This window comes from Telopea speciosissima, chromosome 4 (genome assembly GCF_018873765.1).
Source record: "Telopea speciosissima isolate NSW1024214 ecotype Mountain lineage chromosome 4, Tspe_v1, whole genome shotgun sequence".
NCBI lineage: Eukaryota > Viridiplantae > Streptophyta > Magnoliopsida > Proteales > Proteaceae > Telopea > Telopea speciosissima.
The window spans coordinates 20,939,315-20,957,353 of record NC_057919.1 but is presented as its reverse complement, the minus strand read 5'-3'; the positions used below and the strand labels follow the sequence as shown (position 1 = coordinate 20,957,353).

The 18,039-nt window shown below is 39.3% G+C and overlaps 1 protein-coding gene and 1 non-coding gene across 3 annotated transcripts; both read right to left on the bottom strand.

Moving 5' to 3' along the window:
- Positions 1-10,786: 10,786 nt before the first annotated feature.
- Positions 10,787-13,425, bottom strand: LOC122659900 (F-box/LRR-repeat protein At3g26922-like). 2 transcript variants are annotated; one of them, XM_043855061.1, is made up of 4 exons: positions 13,248-13,425; positions 11,646-12,612; positions 11,317-11,481; positions 10,787-11,191 (listed from the first exon to the last, which is right to left on the bottom strand). In XM_043855061.1, exons 2-4 carry the CDS (start codon positions 12,561-12,563, stop codon positions 10,919-10,921), a joined length of 1,356 nt encoding a protein of 451 aa, XP_043710996.1. In that variant the 5' UTR covers positions 12,564-12,612; positions 13,248-13,425; the 3' UTR covers positions 10,787-10,918. The 2 variants fall into 2 exon arrangements, with proteins under 2 accessions (XP_043710996.1, XP_043710995.1); XM_043855060.1 differs by having other exon boundaries at positions 11,646-12,608; positions 13,250-13,425.
- Positions 12,902-12,973, bottom strand: TRNAQ-CUG. Its single transcript has one exon. It is a non-coding gene; the product is annotated as a tRNA-Gln (tRNA).
- Positions 13,426-18,039: the final 4,614 nt, after the last annotated feature.

The following is an 18,039-nucleotide window of genomic DNA, read 5'->3' as shown; positions in this document are numbered from 1 at the left end:
GGATTGACAGGGACCCATTTGATGGGCTGATGTTATCTCTTTTGAGTATTGCGGGATGGAAGCAAAGAGGTGGTGGCCGGATGGCCAGGGTGGGTTCTCTCTCTGTAGAGAGACTCTAGTAGTATCTACTGCAGCTGTACTTTCTGTATCTCATTGTCTTTAAAGGCTAATTTTACTTGAGAATCAAGAACTAATCAGCCCACATTCTTTGACGGAAAAGCATGCTATCTCTTTCTCTCATGAAGCTATCTATGCCCCGGCCCGGCCCCGCTCATGGATGGAGGGTTATTCACTTATTATTCCTCGGCCCTTTTGTTTTTGATATTTTTCTTTCCTTCCCTTTCTTTCTCACTTTCTCTGTTTACTGCTTTATGTTGTCATCTGAACCCTTCTCATCTACTGTCCCCAATAAAGAAAGAGAGAGATGGACGGTCTAGATGGAGAGGGATATCAAATCAAGTGGTGAGTGTACGAAAAGGGTAGGAATGAATCTTTTGTATGAGTCAGCATCAGGGCATATGATGCTTTCCTTTATCTACACTTCTATGTTTGTGGGATTACTCACGTTTGTTTGTGGGCTCTCTCTCACTCTCTCTCTCTCTCTGTACTGTTTGTGGAGTTACGTTTAAAATCTTTCTACCAATCACCAACTAGATCTGCTAGCTACAATCAAATTATAGTGAGCAAGCACATGTTAGATTTGTTATTGAGAAGACACCAACCAACTGAACAAGGACTTGTTTTCTAACCATTGCTTGCTTGCTTTCAAATTGAAAGACTTTCCATGTAAGTCAAGTTTGAATCTCTGACTCTTAACAACCATCCTCTTTAAAACCCAGGTTTGAACACAACTTCCTTACCTGATTTTAGTTAAGAACCAAACTCTCAGTTAAACCAGAACCAGATGACTCATATGAGGCCATATATTGAGGTGAGATTAAGAAGGTTTTCATATGCACATTGACAATGGTACAAAATTAGGAAGGGAGAGCTAGAGAGGTGATAGTAACCATAGAATAATACAGTGAAATAATATTGACAATTAAATCACTTTAATTAATAATAACAATCTTGGAGAATAAGGATAGTAGTGTACCTTTGTTGGCAAGAGAGCGTGCCTAAATCGACATGTATCTTGGGTTCGACTCTCCTTACCCCCTTGAGCCAGCCCCATAGTTTCTATAGTTCTTCTAGGATTTGGTGTGCGTGTGTGAGAGTGTACGCACGTGTGTAGGGGACTAGTTGGGCCGAAGGTTTGGACACCCTTGTTAGCTACAAAAAAATTAAGGATAGAATCAATATGTGGATTAAAACCAAGGCAATATGAGATAGTTCACTACAAGAACTCTCATTTTTGTTGACGCTTTTTTTCGGTTGCTAAAAATGTGGGTGACGGTTTTATTCTCACCTAATTAGAGTAGTCTATTAAAATTGATGAAAGGATTAAACACCCAAGTCAAGCAAAACATTGAGAGAGAACTTCTTGATACTTTCATTAGTAATTAAAGTTGAAAAGTATTACATTTGCTCCCTCTTTACAAAGCAGTTTGATCCTTTAAAATAAAAAAAGTGAAGGAGAAAAAACAAAACCATTGTTGTAATATCTTCCCGATTTGAAAACCAAATCAAAATCGAGTGAAAGTTCTGTAATTCTGTTTTATTTTATCAGAATTACTGTGAGGTATAAGAAGCTTTAATTGCCATGCTGCACCATATTTACTACTTCTGATATGCTTTTATGAATGAAGCACACAGGAATGCTAGCATTATGAATGGATTAGAATTATGAACCCTAAGAACCATCCTTTGCAATAAATTAAAATAAATTAATATAATTTCACGTACACATGGGAAAAAAATATTTTTTTTCTTTTAATTTTATTAATTTTTTTGCATGTTTTTAGCCGATGGTATGTGAGTGGGATGGGTGATTGATAAATTATTATTATTATTATTATTTTGTAAGAATCAATTCTATTCAAATAACAGACATGAATTACAAAAGGCTAGAAGCCAAGGAGAGGAATTCCGCCAAACTGGCTTACATGTCATTGATAGGCCAATCCTTGTTGTAAACTGAGTGAAATTTGGGGTTTACGATTTAGGGTTGCTGAGAGAGAGCAGCAGCGTCGTTTTTTGGGTGTTATTGAGAGATCTCCATTGTAACTTTCTTCGATTTACATAGTAAAACATTTTCAGCTTCGCCCATGCACGTATCACACCATACTGGTGAGTGAACCACATTAAATCTCTGTGTCATCAATCTTGCTTTGTTTTTCAGTTTTTTGTTCGTGTTTTGTTTGACGTTTGTTCTAACAAGAAGAGTAGGCAAGAAAGCATCATGCCAAAGGGGGCGGAGAAGACAACATCTTCGCAAAGCACAAAAAGACTACTATAAATAATGTTTGTTAAGGCGATTGATATAGTTCATACCTTATAAATAATTTTGTAGTGCTCACATTTCTCTTAAGCACAACTTAGGCTCATACTAACATTACTACTGTATTACCAAGCCACTAAACCTCATATTAGGCTCATAACACTACAACAAATTGGGTTTTTAGCGACGGAAAAATACTGTCCCAAAAATGTATTTTCCGTCACTAAAACCAACTTGGGACGGAAGAAATATCCGTCGCTATAAGAGGCGTCGCATATGCTAGCGACGGTAATAAATATCCGTCTCTATATTAACTTATTAGCGACAGAAATTATTCCGTTGTTAAATAAAACTCAATTGGGACGGATTATTTCGGATGGTTTAGAGATGAAGTCCATTGTCTCTTAAAACTCAATTGGGACACATCGTTATGAACTTATTGCAATGACCCTTTGCTTCATTTGATTCAATTTACTTTGCTATCTTCCTTTTTGTTTTAGTGTGATTGTAGGATTAGAAGAAGGGTGTTCACGAAAATATCTCCGGATTTCCCGGCCAGTGCCTCTAATAAGAGGGGGGACCCCACCGGGCAGTCGGGGGGGTGATCATTTCTACTCCTTACGAGAGGAATTGCAGGAACTGTACCAGGTAGGGAATCATAGGGGATAAAGATCCGGTGTTCACAGGATTCAACTCGAAGACCTGGCCACAACAATCGAAGGTCTCTTAACACTAGGTCAAGACATCATTTTTTGTTTTTTCTACCTTTATTGATGTTTCTTTGTCACTCTTTTATGGGGTGGGTGAGGCGATAAAATCGTCTAACCATTATCGAGAAATATAGTGAATAATAATGTATAGGAGAAGGGTTCAATGGTCAGCGGACCATGCATGCATTTTAGAGGAAAAAATAGAAAGAAAAAACAAAAATGGAAGATAGTTTCATGGATTCTTCTTATAGGGGGTGAAATTTATTCCATTTAAGTGGTCTGTGCTCTAGACCACAAAATCCTTAGCTAGTCTGCGAATCAGAAAACTTTTCTCCTAATAAGTATATATCGCGAAGAGGTTTTTATAATATTCTTTCATGTCCAATGTTGAAAAAAAATGCTCGAAGTAGACAAAATGCAATTTCGCAATATAATCAACTATGAGAAGAGAAAAACAAAGTATAACAAGTGGCAAGTGACATGATTTCTTGACTCTACCAATTAATTTTCCATGGAGGAGGCTAGCTAGCCGACCTATAAAAATATGGCCAATATTGATCAATATATATGGAGCGTAATTAAGGTGACTCTGACTTGAGAAATTTTCTCCACAATATTCTTGCGTAAAGCATGTTCTACTCCTCTCTTATTAATAAACGTGACATAGGCAAACAAGGGCTGAATAAGCAAGCCCATGACTTTGCTTTATTTTTCGTCTTTGAGTAAATGATTGTGTTTAAGATGATTGATTCAACATTTCAATCTTCAATGAAAGTAACCTCAACTCAACTCGGGTTTTACTCCTAAAAAAAAATAAAAAAGAAGAAGAAGAAAGAAAAAACAAAAAAAAAGAAAAAAGGAGGAATATTACGTGATTAATCACAAATGAGTTATCGTTTATAAAACTGTCTACTTAATCTTTAATTTAGTAAATATAATCAAAGAAAAGATTGGTATTACAAAAATAGGCAAAACAGTGCCCATTCTACGTTTTTGTTTTTTTTGTATAGGTGAATACCCAGAACAGCAACGACAACCCACAGACAACAGCAGCTACCTGTGTGTCTGGGTTTGAATCAAGGTTTAAGCGACCAAAGCCGATGGAGAAATCAATCTACGGCGATTTCGATGGCACATCTCTCTCTGTGATTGAGCTCGATACCGGCCCCTTGATCTTTACCTTGACCCTAATTTCTCCCATCTTCGACCACACCTCTTTCTTCCAGCAATGATTCTCTCTCTTACCCCAACAACGATTCTCCCCACCCCCATTAACGTCTGCAACTTCTCAGGCCTGAAAGATGAGAAAAAGTGAACTCAGTCCTTAATTAGGCTACCATTAGCTTAATTAAAACTAAGAATTCCTCCCCTCCATGGGAAGTCCTTGTGCCTGTCCCCTGTTTTTGTGTCATTGTTAAGCTTAGAATGGCTCTCCAAGTTCTTGGATGGCTCCTGATATCAAGCTTCCTTCATTTGAACATTGAAAGATGTTGGGAGATTGATGACAAAGAGAGAAATAAAGAAAGACGGATGGGTGATGGGTGATGAACACCTGTTTTTCATCACTAAAGAGAGAAGGGTGTTCGTTTGTGGTAGGACTAGAGTGCAGAATGCTTGACTTTTAACATTGGAAGGAGTGAGAGAGAGAGAGAGAGAGAGGGCGAGGGAAGGTATGGTTGGGACGGACCTGACCAACACTTGCAGAGAAGAAGATAATGGGGGCCTTCCATTAGAAGTTGATTTAGGGAAAAGGGAGCTCTGTACTCCATAGTTCGGTACCTTTTTGTCCGATAAAAAATGCATGGTGCCGCTGCTCAACAATCCGTCTTGTCCTCTATCGGACTTTTAAAATCCGTTGCCGTTATTGTAGTCGCATAATGAAGAGAACCATCGGATTTAAAAGGGTCGATTATGGAGACTTACGGTACCGGTGTGTAGGGATGCCAAGGGAATGTATTGTAAGCACTGTTTTAGTTATTTTTTTTAGTACCAAACATTGCAATTTTGTAAACTGAAACCCATTTATGGTTAATCTTATAATGTTCCCAAAAAACAAAACCTCAATTGGGTTAGGTCTATTTGGAAGGACCTTTATCGCCTATGGTTTCCTGTCTGGTACAGTTCTTATAATTTTCTAATAAAGGGGGGCAAAATGACCGTTTCAACCCTTGAACGAACACTCTACCCGGGTAGGATCCACCCCCCTCTTGTTAGAGGACTATAGAAACCATACCAGACAGGGAATCATAGACGATAAAAATTCCTATTCAAAAGGGATTATGCATTAGGAAGTGGAGGTCTATGGAAATCTGAAATTTTCTAAGTTTGATATGTTTAACATATAGTTGGAAAATCAAGTTTTGACTTTGGTGAGTGTTTTGAGTCGAATAAAAAAATACATGAAATTTGGTCTGGATACATGAAGACGGGCTTGTTCAAAGTCAGTACGAGTTTTTATTGACTTGGTATTTTTCAATCACGTGAAACTCTCCGTCTTAAACTATACAAAATTCTAATTTATTTATTTTTTTTGTTGTCCATTTTTTTCCTTCTAACCTAAGAAACAACTATAGTAGCATCACTCTCTCCCCACCATGAGAAGGAGAAGAATGAAGACATTTAAAAAAAAAACAAAAAGAAGAAAAAAACAAGATGAGTTGCTCTCACTAGGTTTGATTTGCCCAAGTCACCAGGTTTTGAAAAGGGCAATTGTGCTCTCTAGAGCAAGTAATTAGTGGTGGATAGCTTCAACGAGAGCTGCAAGGAGAGATTCGGCCCAACCAGAGATGAAGAGGAAGTCGAATAAGAGAGATCCGAAGTTGGAGAAGCCATAGCCGAAACCCTAACAAGAACCAAGAACTGGAAAAGAGAAAAGCACAGTAGCGGAAAGGAAAGGAAAGGTAACCAGGAACAGCTCAGCTGGGCAAAAGAGACGCGTCTGATACCATGATAAGAATGGTTTTCATTGATTAAACAAATGGTAGCGTTACATATATATAGAGAACATACAATGCCACATGGCATAACTAACTCAACAACTTACAACAGACCACGTGAGTCAACCCTATCATGAGTTAGGTCGAAAACCTGGTTTTTCAAATTATTGGTCAAACCAAGGACAAATAAAATAAATAAATAAATAAAAACTAATCAACACAAAATCATCCTAAATATTAGACACTAAAAAGAGTAAGCTTTTGTAAGCACAAAATAACTATAAATTTAAGCGATAATCAATAAATTCTTTACGTGCTGTAAAAATATAAATTGGGTATGTGAAGCTTGGATGATTCATTATTGTAATTTGGATCCTCTGCTGCCCGCGCAGCGGTGCGGCAGGCATGGACCCCACCTGAGCAGGGTACTCAGGCAGTGGGTGGAGCGATCATCCTGCCTGTGTGAGGCCGCACAGCAGGATCACGATCCTTCATTATGACTCTCTTCTTTTGCCGAGGCCAAAGGGTGTTTTACTTCATGTTCTAGATAGGTTTTCTTCCCCACTTGTGTAGGGAAACGAATCATCTCACATGTACAGCTCTGCAGGATCAGTTTCAGGTTTAGATTCAGAGTTTCTTCAGTCATTGCTTCTTAAATCGTAGCTGCAACTTGCAACTTGGTACATGGTCAAACCTAATAATATCATTCACTTGCTCTCTGAGTTGTAAGAATCGAGAATCGGATCGGTGAATCAGCTGAGCTGATTTGGATCGGAATCGGCTGTGATCGATCCCCATTTTCACCAATTTGACACAGGTGGATTAACACCCAAATGTCCTAGAAATTCCCTGTTTTTGGATCTGAGACCAATTTCTTAATTTTTGAACACAGATTCTAGCTGATGAGACCAATTTCTAAGGTTCTTGAACAGCGATTCTAGCTGATTCCAATCTGAGCCGGATCTGAATCGCCAAAGATCAATTCCATCCTTAATTCCGTGTTTTAAAACCCTGCTTATTCAGTTGCTCTTGACATTGGACTTTGGAGTTTAAAGTTTCAGCTCTTCCTAGTTGCAAGACTATAGACAGCAGAAAGCGGGGTCTATTGGACTTGGCCAGGCTGGGGCCTTTTCCTTTGTAGAAGTCCAAGAGAGGATGGGCCTTGAGGAAAAAATTTTGCGACTACCCAGGTTGCAGGAATGTTTCTGCTACCTGGGCTTGCAACCAAAGAAATAGAATAATTCACTTCCCCTTAGGGTTCACAATTAACTTCTAAGGTTATAGTATTTTCCAAAATACCGTTTTTTATTTCATTTCTTTGGATATGTTTGAAAAGGGAAGTATCGAATAAGTCTAAAATGTATAAGGGGCAAAGTTCTCAATGGGGGAGTGTACTGCCCACGTCTAGACACAGACGAGGGGGGTGAAGTGACCGCTCCACCCCCATGAAAGGGGGAAATCCTGCCCCCCATGATGTCACTGTGTGTGCTCTCATCACCCCCATGCATGCACAGAGGCCACACTCCCCCACAAAGAATGTCAGCCCAAAGTATAGTTATCAACTATGTTAAGAGTTTAAAGTAAGGGCGAGGCTATACAATCTCTCGGCCTTGAAAATTAGGGATGTTGAAACTATGTTATTTTCTCCAAGGAATCACAGACTGCATTGACAACATCTCAATGGGGTCGGACTGCAAAGATCTGATCTCCTTTCTCCACTCGGTCGACCCCCTCCCTCCCCACAGAGTGAAGTGGTGAACCTTATCCTTGACATTAAGCAATTGTCCACTTACTTTGCCTTGTTCCTTCCACTACATTCCCAAGGAGAATAATAGCACAACTGACTCCCTAGCCAGGAGGGCGATGTCTGTTACGTATAGGACATCTTGGCCCATTTCTTCTCCTTCGTTATCAGATCTTTGTAATCTTGATACCAAGCATTGGTGATGTTTCAATAAATAGTTCTCTTTTCACCAAAAAAAAAAAAGAAAAAGAAACTAATGCTATTTTATTAAATGATGTTTTCATCCAAATAGAAAAAAATAGTAATAGTATTAAGTAAGTTGCACAATCATGAATGTTTGAAAATTTTCCATTTTCTTCTTAAGTTAAAGAGCTGAGCTAGTTTTTATGCACATCTGTGTACATTCACGGTCGTTCCTTACAACCGTCGGATGGGGATGGGGATGGGGGCAGAAGTGTAATTACACATCTCCCTCTCTCCCCCATCCAATGGTTGAAGGCACGGTCGTGTACACAGTTGTGCTTAAAACCTTCTACCTTAAATCAATTTCACTTCCCTTCCCTTTCTTTTACTTGCAACTAAATGGGGCCAATAGTTTCTCTTCAGATTGATATGTTATTTCCTTCAGTTTGGTTTGTTTCCAAATAAAAATGACCAAAAAAAAAGGGCGGGGAAAAGAACGCTGCCTGGTCATATGGATAATGCTCCCAGACACAAGATTGTGTGAAATTATTATCCCGACCCACTGAAATAAAAACTTTCATCCATGTTGCCGCCTTTACGCACTGTCACGACCTTAGTCTTGCTAAGCCACCTATGCTAGTACTTAACACTCTAACTAACACTAAGTTAGCCTTACTTGACTCCTCAAGAGACTTGGAAAGAGAACTTGGAAAATAACACAAGCGAGAGCTTAAGAGAATGAATGTGTTGCACTAGGAAAGTTTCCTTACAAGGATTGAAAGCTAAGATGCTAGCTTAGTTGGTGGATGCCTTGGCCAAATGACGCCACTTCTATTTATAGGCACCTTATGCTACAAAGAATCCCTAAAATGCTCATACTCCATCTAATGATTAGGAATGTTCTACCTCGGGAGGCTAGACCTTCCCAACTCTTTAGTGGAGGATTCTAAAAGCCTCTTAAATTCATAGCTATGTACAAGTCTCCTCTAGAGGTTCCTGCTTCTTGGCGCTTCTTCAGAAAGATCTAGATTTATCCTCCACACAATGGTAGAAGGGTCTGAACAATAGACATTCTCTACAAGTATCTAGACTTCCCACACTTTGGTAGAAAGTTCTAGATATTTAACTTGTCTTAGTCCAATGGCCTAAATCCATTGGGTAGTGAGCTTAGCCCGTTAACCTTTGATGGTGAATCAAGACAGTTCGCTCTCATTGATCCCTATGCTAGTGCAAGGGCAACACGATCAAGCAATGATCTCTAGCTTACCCCCTCCCCCTCCCAAAAAAATAAAAATAAAAGTTTATTGGATAAACATAGGATCAGGGTTGTCTTCAGAGAGCCCAGCGCCCAGGGGGCATCCAGCGGTTGGGCTGTACCCAACACATCTTGGCGCACGATGTGTGCAGCACAACCCAACAACTGGATGCAACCTGAGCGCGCTGGGCTCCCTGGAGACTAGGTAAATTCGTAAAAATAGCTTCATTTTGAGTAGTGCATGCGCTTGCCGTTTTTAATGATCAAAGGACTTTAAAAAAAAAAAAAAATCTTGTGAAAAATCAAGTAGAACTTTTTCCAGAGGATATTTAGAAACGAAACCATATCTTTCCGAGCATCAGGCAACACATTAGAGTTGAGCAGCGTACTAATTAGAAAATACAAAGAGCAGCAGGAATTTATTGACTTTGAAGAAGAATTACGCATAACATATACCACTGTCCCTGATCTTCATTTGTATTTTGTGTTCTAAATCATGGAAGTAAATCTCCGTCGAAACTGACCGAAAGCTCTGAGTTGTCTCAATTTTGGGTCTGGCCAAAATGAAACCCAGGATCGAAATTCATGGTAGAAACCAAAATTCTGACCATGGGTTTCAATCCAGGGAGGTTCAGGATCGAAACCCAGTGTCAAAACCTCGAAATGAGATCCAGTACACGGCTTGGTTTTGGACCTGATCCGAAACCAGGTCCAAAAAAACCGAAATCGCAATCCTTATGCCAAAGTCACAAGTGAAGGTATGCCAAGTTGGCCTCGTCCTAATGCTGGAGATGATAACTCAAATCCCAAATGTGATAAGTGGATCTCAGAATGCCAATCCAATAAAACAACTTTGGTTTTAACTGGACTAGATTGTATAGCTCCAGATTACCTAACCTGAACAGGAGAAATCGATGTTACATTTGTGTTTGAGAAGCAGATCTGCAGAAGCAGTATCTCAAAACGAACAGAATCAAAGATTGCAATCAATCTTCAATTCCGAGCTAACATTTATGGCAAACCATGACATAAAATTGAACGTAGGGGTAGGATCTTTAGGCTAGAAAACTGAATTTATTCTATTCTTCAACATAAACAAAGTTAACTGAGAAGATTGCAGATAATAAGCATCACAGGTTACTTACTTCTCTCTGAACTTGTGATAGATGCAGGGTTGTTGTAGGAAAATGATCCCAAGCACGAACCACATCACATAAGTTCATCATCTTAAACCCTGAACTTGCAAACAATCACCAATACAGATGACAGAACTATCCATCACCAGACGATACTTGCCGCTAAGTATCATCACTCAGTTGTCCTAAAACTGCAGATCCTTTCATCATTTCAAATGCATTCAAACACTTAATCAGTGCATTATCATGTTTTCAGCTTTCAATAATAAATAAAAAACTACTTTTCAATTGGTCTGATGGAAAAAACATTAACTCAATTCAACTCAGCCTTATCCCAACTAAATGTGGTCGGTATGGAAAGAACATTAACAAAATCAGAATTAGCTCGAAGTTGAGTATGAAACAAAATCAGAAAAACCCAGAGAAAGCTGTAGGCATGTAGTAAACTTGAATCTAAATGAAGAGCCCTTTTTACATGAAAGCATCATAAGACAAATTCAATATTCCAAGCATTATAAAAGAATATTTCCTATCATAAGTTCAATAAAAAGTTCTACAGTATGTACCAAAATTTCTAAGAGAACATAACAACATTACTAGAGGCACTTGGATACATCTGTATCTCCTGGCTTATCTTCATTCTCAGCTCAGAGTCATTAAATAACAGCTTGGAGGGCACTATAGTCATCCTCTCTAGGACTGTTGCATTCTCAAGCAAAAACTTAACAAGCACAAGTTCATCCTTATTTCCCCCAAAGCCTGTTATCTTGATATCCTTGAGGTGATCAATAACACGTGCCAAAGGTACATTTTGTGGTTCAGAATCCTCTTCCCTGTTGGACCAGCGCTGGGAATCAATGGGAGCAATATTATAATCATGAATCCGGAGTTCTAATGTTATTTCTCAGATGTATTACCATATAAAATTAATTAAATTTTTGGATAATAAACAATCAGGTAATAAGGACTCACCAGACGAAAAATGTCTATGGTAAGGAACTCTAGATCTGGTGCACTGTTGAGAAAACAAGTTATTAGTCGGATATTGTTACTTGTAACAGCAACAGCCAACTTCAAATGGTTTAGATGGAAGAATTTAGGGAATGATCCTAACATATTGGAAGCCACAGAGAGAAGCTGCAGAGCATAAGAATGATACAGTGATCATCATGAAGGAATCAAAAGAACCTATTTTGTAGGAACAACAATACAAATTCAAGTACATAAAGAAATTGCTGATATAGGAATCTTTCAAGAAAGCTCTCAAATCAAGGATGTAAGAAAGAAGAGAGATAGTATACCTGAGCTCTCTGTGAAGATACCATTAGAATTTTTGTATTAGAAAGATCTCTGAGAAAATTAATCATACGACGGCAACATATTTGATTGCTTTCATTCCACTCAGTATTCAAGTAGATAGCTGCATCAACTAGCGATGGTGCCTTCTCTAAACAAATGTTTTGCCCTTTATAGTTTATGTATTTTATTGACAATAGCCTTGGTGCAGAAATCTTAATTTCATGGTCAAATGAGCCACTATACAAAACCACATCCCTTGGAAGACCATCTATTGTCAATCTCTCAATGGATAGAGATGAAATGTGAAGAACTGAGAGATCCCGAACTGTACAGTCTTCAAGAATAACTTCCTTAAGCGCCGGACAGTTAGAGAAGAGTTTCCGGGTTAGATTGTTGTCTGAAAATGTAACAGAAATAAGATGCAGGGTATTGAGGAAAGGTAAATGTATGGAAGGAGGAAGGTTGAGGATAGACTCATACAAGTTCAGTTTCAAAACCCTCAAGGATTTGCACCTAAACAGGCACATTGGAAGCTCAAAAAGGCAAATGGGAAGGGCAAAATGCTCCCTCGGATAATAGTAGACGCTAAGCTCCTGAACATTGTGGCTCACTGCAGTAGATATCCATGAACAGGCATGGGAAGTTTCACAGTAGTAATCGCTGAATCTGAGGCAAAATTTCTGTATCCCCGAACCATTTCGGCGAAGCAGCACTGAGTCCACAAATTTAACAAATTTGGTCTTCGGAGAAAATACAAAGCCATCGAAATATAAACTGGGAACAGAAGCCCACAGATATCTCCACCTACTTGATAAAAAACTGGTTCTTATGACATCTTTAATTGGAAGGAAGGAAAGGATGTGATGAATAACAGAGTCTGGTAAATCACTAATTCGATCACAACACTCATTCATTTGCATTGCTGCTTCTATGAATTTGTCACTTTCTTTCTAACAAATGAAGACCTGATCAAACAAGCATCAGAAATTCACTTCCTGGTAAGCACATTAATAAGAGATAGTTCAAAAACAGGAAATAAAAATGAAGAAGAAAGAAAACAAAGCTCAGCTCACAAAGAGAAGACACCATTAATCCTTTATAACACATTCAAATTGGGAACGAATTGAATGAAGTATGAGATTTTCTCACAATACCCATGAAAGAAAACACTGATTTTCATTTGCTTTCGAGCAAAATGGCTGCAATACAGGGGAGGGGAAGGAGGTTGGGGGGGGGGGGGGTGGAGAACAAAAAAAAAAGGTTCCACCGAGATTTGAACTCGGGTTACTGGATTCAGAGTCCAATGTCCTAACCGCTAGACTATGGAACCACTTGTTATGTAATATCAAATTTTAATAGTTTTCACAATTGAGCCTCTGAATCTCCGACACCAGTATCATCCACAATTTCCAACTCAAAATGCTCAATTTTCATTATCATCAGAAAGAAAAATTTACAAAACCCATCAAATTAACAGGAGAAGATGAAGCTTTTGAAAAACCCAGCTCCGCAGTTCTAAGAGATGAATCAGATTATAGATCGAAAAAGGGGAAAAGATTAAAATTCAATTAAAAAGAAGTAAAATATCAAATGAGAAAAAACTAACCTGATCGATGTTTCTTCAATTGGAAGCAGAAACGAAAGTGAGAATCCAGCCACCAATCCAGCAATCAAGCTTTCTAAGGTTCTCAGTTTATTTACATAATTAGATTAAATTTTGTGTCTTCTGAGGGTTGTTCTTTGAAACGATAAAGCCAAAGCGAGGAAGGACAAAAAAGGAATTATAAATGAATTAAAAAATAAAATTAATGCCGATGGTGGCCGCCTAACGAAACAATTTTAAGACTCGGGAATTTTTTTTGGCGGTATTAAAGGTAAAAGCCAACGACGGCCTTGGAAATAGAATCTAGTATATGAATTATGAATTTATAGATTTATTTATTATTCCGAATACAAGTACTTGATTGGTTAATACCTTTCCTTCACTATCTTTGGCGGCGATTGGTTTGTACCTATCCTCACTAACTTTGGCGGTGTGAATCCTGCATTATTTGTTGTCTATCAAGAATCGGGAATCGGATTACCGAATCGCCCGATTATGATCTCAATAGGCGATCACCGTTCCTGATTCATGATTCTTGAAATTTCAAATCTGAGAGTCGATTCTGGGGATATTATAACCTTGGTCATTCATATTTATATTAAGGGCAAAAGATTGATGTTTGGTTGTATTGTTCCTATATCGACGAAAGGATCAATGAGAGCGCAAGTAGGGGCATTAATACGGATCAATGAGGAACCCCACTACTCCAAATGGACCTCCATGTTGTGGAAGGAGTAGACGCCCAGTGGTTATTTGCTGAAGAGGAAGGAAAAGCTTGCTCTTTAAGGTTAACCAGCATATGGTAGGCCGTTTTCACAGAGAAGTGCCCATTCTTTGCCTCACCCCACACAAAACGATCTACGGGAGGAAAGAGAGGGAGATGAATGCCCCTTCGCCAGGGCAGTCTGGTTCGCTTCCCCCCTATTTTTCAAAATTCCTACAGAGCCCTCTTACCTTATCCTACAGTGGATTATCGATTGGGGGGTCTTTCAAAAGTTTGGGAAGAAGGAGGCTAAAACCTCGGTGAGCCTTTGTGGTTTTATAGCATTTGGAAGGCTCGAAACGACATGGTCTTTGGTAGGAGGACTTGGGAGCCCATTGAAGTGGTGCAGGTGGCTACAAGGGCTCATTTTGAATATGCTCAAGTCACTCCTCATTCTAAAGCCTATGAATCCAAACACCCTGTCAAGGAGCCAACTCTGACTTCTACTTGGGTTCCGCCACCACCACATGTCATGAAGCTAAATGTGGACGCAGCTTGGGTGCCGAAGAAGAAAGCCAGTGGAGTGGGCCTCATCATCCGAGACTCTAATGGCTCCCCTATCTTTGCGAAATCTGAGCCTCTGGGGTTCGAGGAAGTTTTGATTGGTGAGGCTCTGGCGATTCGCCTTGGTTTGTTGGAGGCAATCTCCTTTGGATTTGATCACCCTCCTGGTGGAGTCGGATTCGAAAGCTATCATAGATGGTATCAACCAGCGAACTACACAGCTCTCTTGGACCATTGGGCCCATTGTGGATGATATCTGCCACTTAGCTTCTTATTTTATTTCCTACACCTTTTCCTATTTCCCTAGGGAGGCAAATACGATTGCCAATATCCTAGCTCGGAAGGCATTGTCGTTTTCGTGTTCGACAATTTGGCCAAACTCCACTACTTGGCTGAGGGAATCTGTTGATCCTTCTACCTTAAGTAATACACGCGTTTATAAATAAATTTCTGTTGACCAAAAAAAAATTACGGATGAGATTTTTAATTTTGGGAAAGCCTGAATGGTAATTTCATGCACTCCTATGGCACATGAACCACACAAACAAATAGAGTTCTTTTTCCCTTATATTAATTGCAATTTAAAATTAGGGGAAATGTTCTCTACACTGGGGGTGTAGGATGCACCTAGACACAGGGGTGAACGAAATGACCAACACCCCCTAAATGGCCAAAATGATCGCCAAGCCCTACCCCATGTGCCTGATCGTAGCCTGCTCCCCCATGCGTTTCCCGACAGAGGTCAGTGCCCCTCCTTAAAACTATTTTTCACATGATAGAATGATGTGATAGAATATGACCATTGGATAGATAATGGACAATCTAGATAGGCCACTTGTCTAGTTTTGGATTCAAATTCATCCATATACTATCTCGTGTATTAGAATGTAGTCCCATTCATGCCCATGCACTCATGGTGAATGGAAATCCAGCATTCAAATGCTTGTAAGGATATCGAGAAGGTATTTTGAGAAAAATTTTAAAACCCTATAGGGATTTATGTTCATTAAGATATGTGGTATGGTGAAACTTCCAACCCAGTAAAGAAAACTTTCTCCCTCGTTAAATTATGCAGCCAATAGTTTTCTCCTCGCTTTGTTGTCATGCTTTCTTGTAGTTCCACCATCTCATTTGCAAACTTACAATCCATCATCACAAACCCTATAATATATTTGATTTACTTCTCCTTGCAATCTGTCCTCATACACGGATGTACCTTTTAAGAAGATCGATCTAGCCAATAAATCGTTGAGAGGGTATTGTGGGTATAAAATACCTGTGGAGGGGGGCATCGGCGAACTGATTGGAAGTGGATTTATGAAACCAAATTATAAAATAACAACAATCAATCAGAGCACCGTCCATCCGTTTCTGTGGCAAGAAAACTCTCTAGTTTGCCAGTGAGTGCACACGCATCCGACGGCTAGAGTTGTTCTTGGGATCTATGCCGGACAGCTCCAGCTGTCCGATGCGCACTGCACTCACTGGCGTGCTGGAGAAGATCCGGACTCATTTCTGTGAGCTAAGAAATCCTTTTTCCTCACCCTTGAATGTGGATAAGGAATCTACCCAAAAAAATATATATGGATCGGATTATGGGTGTTATCAATGAAATGCCCATTTCAAACGTAAAGATTTCCATAGATCTGTATTTTTTTGGAATTATTTTATTCAAAACACTTGTAGATCATGTTATAAAGGAAAAAAGTTTCATTAATTTCTGTTACTTTACTAACAAATAGAAGCCGCAAATTTGCTAAAAATAAAGATCTAAGCATAGTTGAAAATTCAGGTTTTCTGACTTGATTAATCTTTGAGAAAAACTTGATGACTCGGCTTCGTCAAACCTGTTTAAGGTGAGTCATGTTTTTTTTAATTTTTAATACAATAAATATGTATAAATAGTAAAAAAAATCAGAAAAATACAGAAAAAATGAAGAAAAACTATATAAAATAATGAATCACATATCAATGCATTTTAAATTTATACCAATGAATAAGAGAAGGGAGTCGAAGAGTTCGGCGCTTCTTACTGTTTTAGACTACAGAGTTAAAATACCGAGTCTTATTTGACTCGGTCGATTTATGACTCAGTATCATTATTTTTTACCTGGATCTATTCTACACATTTCTTGACCACATTTTCCAAAATTTTTCCAACTATGAATCTAAGTGCAATCATGACCAATTCATGGGGTTTAAAAAATAGGCATAATCCTACTTATAGTGGCCGTTTCTGTCGATTCTGATCTTATTTCTAACTCCATGAATATAAAATATGAAACATGCATAGCGGTTTATTGCTTCACCAATCTCTACTATGCACCGTTTAAAAAATTGGAATCCGATCAGTTGACTCGACAGATTCGGTCATGGCCCATGATCGATCTCGATTCTGAATATTTCAAAACATCTGATTCTAGGGTTCTTAGGACCAGATCACTGGGTTTTCATACATGGGCCGATTCTAGTGTTCTTATGACTGGATCATTGAGTTTTCATATATGGGGGCTGATTCTAGGGTTTGTTTTGTTAGTGATTCCGATCAATTCAACCCTGATTCCAAGTTTATAATCCTTGTTAATACACGACATCTTTGTCCCCTCCAATAGCCTACCCAATTCCCCAGTGCCTATAATAAGGGGGCGTAATGACCAGCTTACCCCTGCCCAAACACTCTATCGAGTCAAGTCCAACCCCCTTATTACAGGCACTGGGAAATTGGGCTGGGCAAGGAATCAGAGGATATAATTTTCCACATTAACAACAAAACTGGTATTTTTATCTACTCCATTTCCCCAAGTTCCTCTAATAGAGGGGGACCCCACCTGGACAGTGTGTTCGGGCAGGGGTAGAATGGTCATTTCGACCCCTCTATTAGAGGAACTTAGGGAAATGGACCAGCCCAGGAAATAGAGCAAATAAAGGTCCACAAAACTGACACCACAAATTTGCATAGAAAAAGTGCGAGAGGTGGAGGGGGCTGAAGAAAAGACTCCCTAGTCCCTAAAATACCAATCCCAGGGTGAAGCGCGCACAAGATAAATTCATTGAACACGTATGGAAGCATTAAGAGTTAGTCGTTGAGTGGGACGAAGAGATGGAGGGAATGGGAAGATCGGATCCTCTGCACGTACGTTCACCTTTACGTACATATTAGGTGCCAACAGCTGTCCCTTTTGCTTCCATATAAACTCCACCCTTTATGGTGGCAAAGTGGGCACTGGCAAGGTAGGAACATGGGGAACAAGTCGCAACTCGGTCTCCAGCTCCGGTGTTAGTTCAGGCTTTGAAAAGATTTGTTTGCCATCCATTGCTTGGCGTGGACCCTCCCCAATAGGGAGTCCCCATAGTCCTTACTTAACAAGTGAGCTGGGAACTCTAGGGTCTACCTGCCTACAAAATTATAGCCCATCTAATCAGCCACGAGACAAAACCAAGGCCTGCTTGGAGAACCCTCATCCTGACTGGATCTTATCCTCTCAGGTTCTTGCCCGGTACAATTCGTAAGGTATCTCTAATAAGA

Excerpts from the sequence above, each read along its gene's own strand:
- LOC122659900 (XM_043855061.1), bottom strand. The coding sequence starts at position 12,563 with ATGCAAATGAATGAGTGTTGTGATCGAATTAGTGATTTACCAGACTCT. Across the intron at positions 11,482-11,645 it reads TATCTTCACAGAGAGCTCAG|CTTCTCTCTGTGGCTTCCAA; the intron begins GTATACTATCTC and ends TATGCTCTGCAG. Across the intron at positions 11,192-11,316 it reads CCATAGACATTTTTCGTCTG|CGCTGGTCCAACAGGGAAGA; the intron begins GTGAGTCCTTAT and ends ATTGATTCCCAG.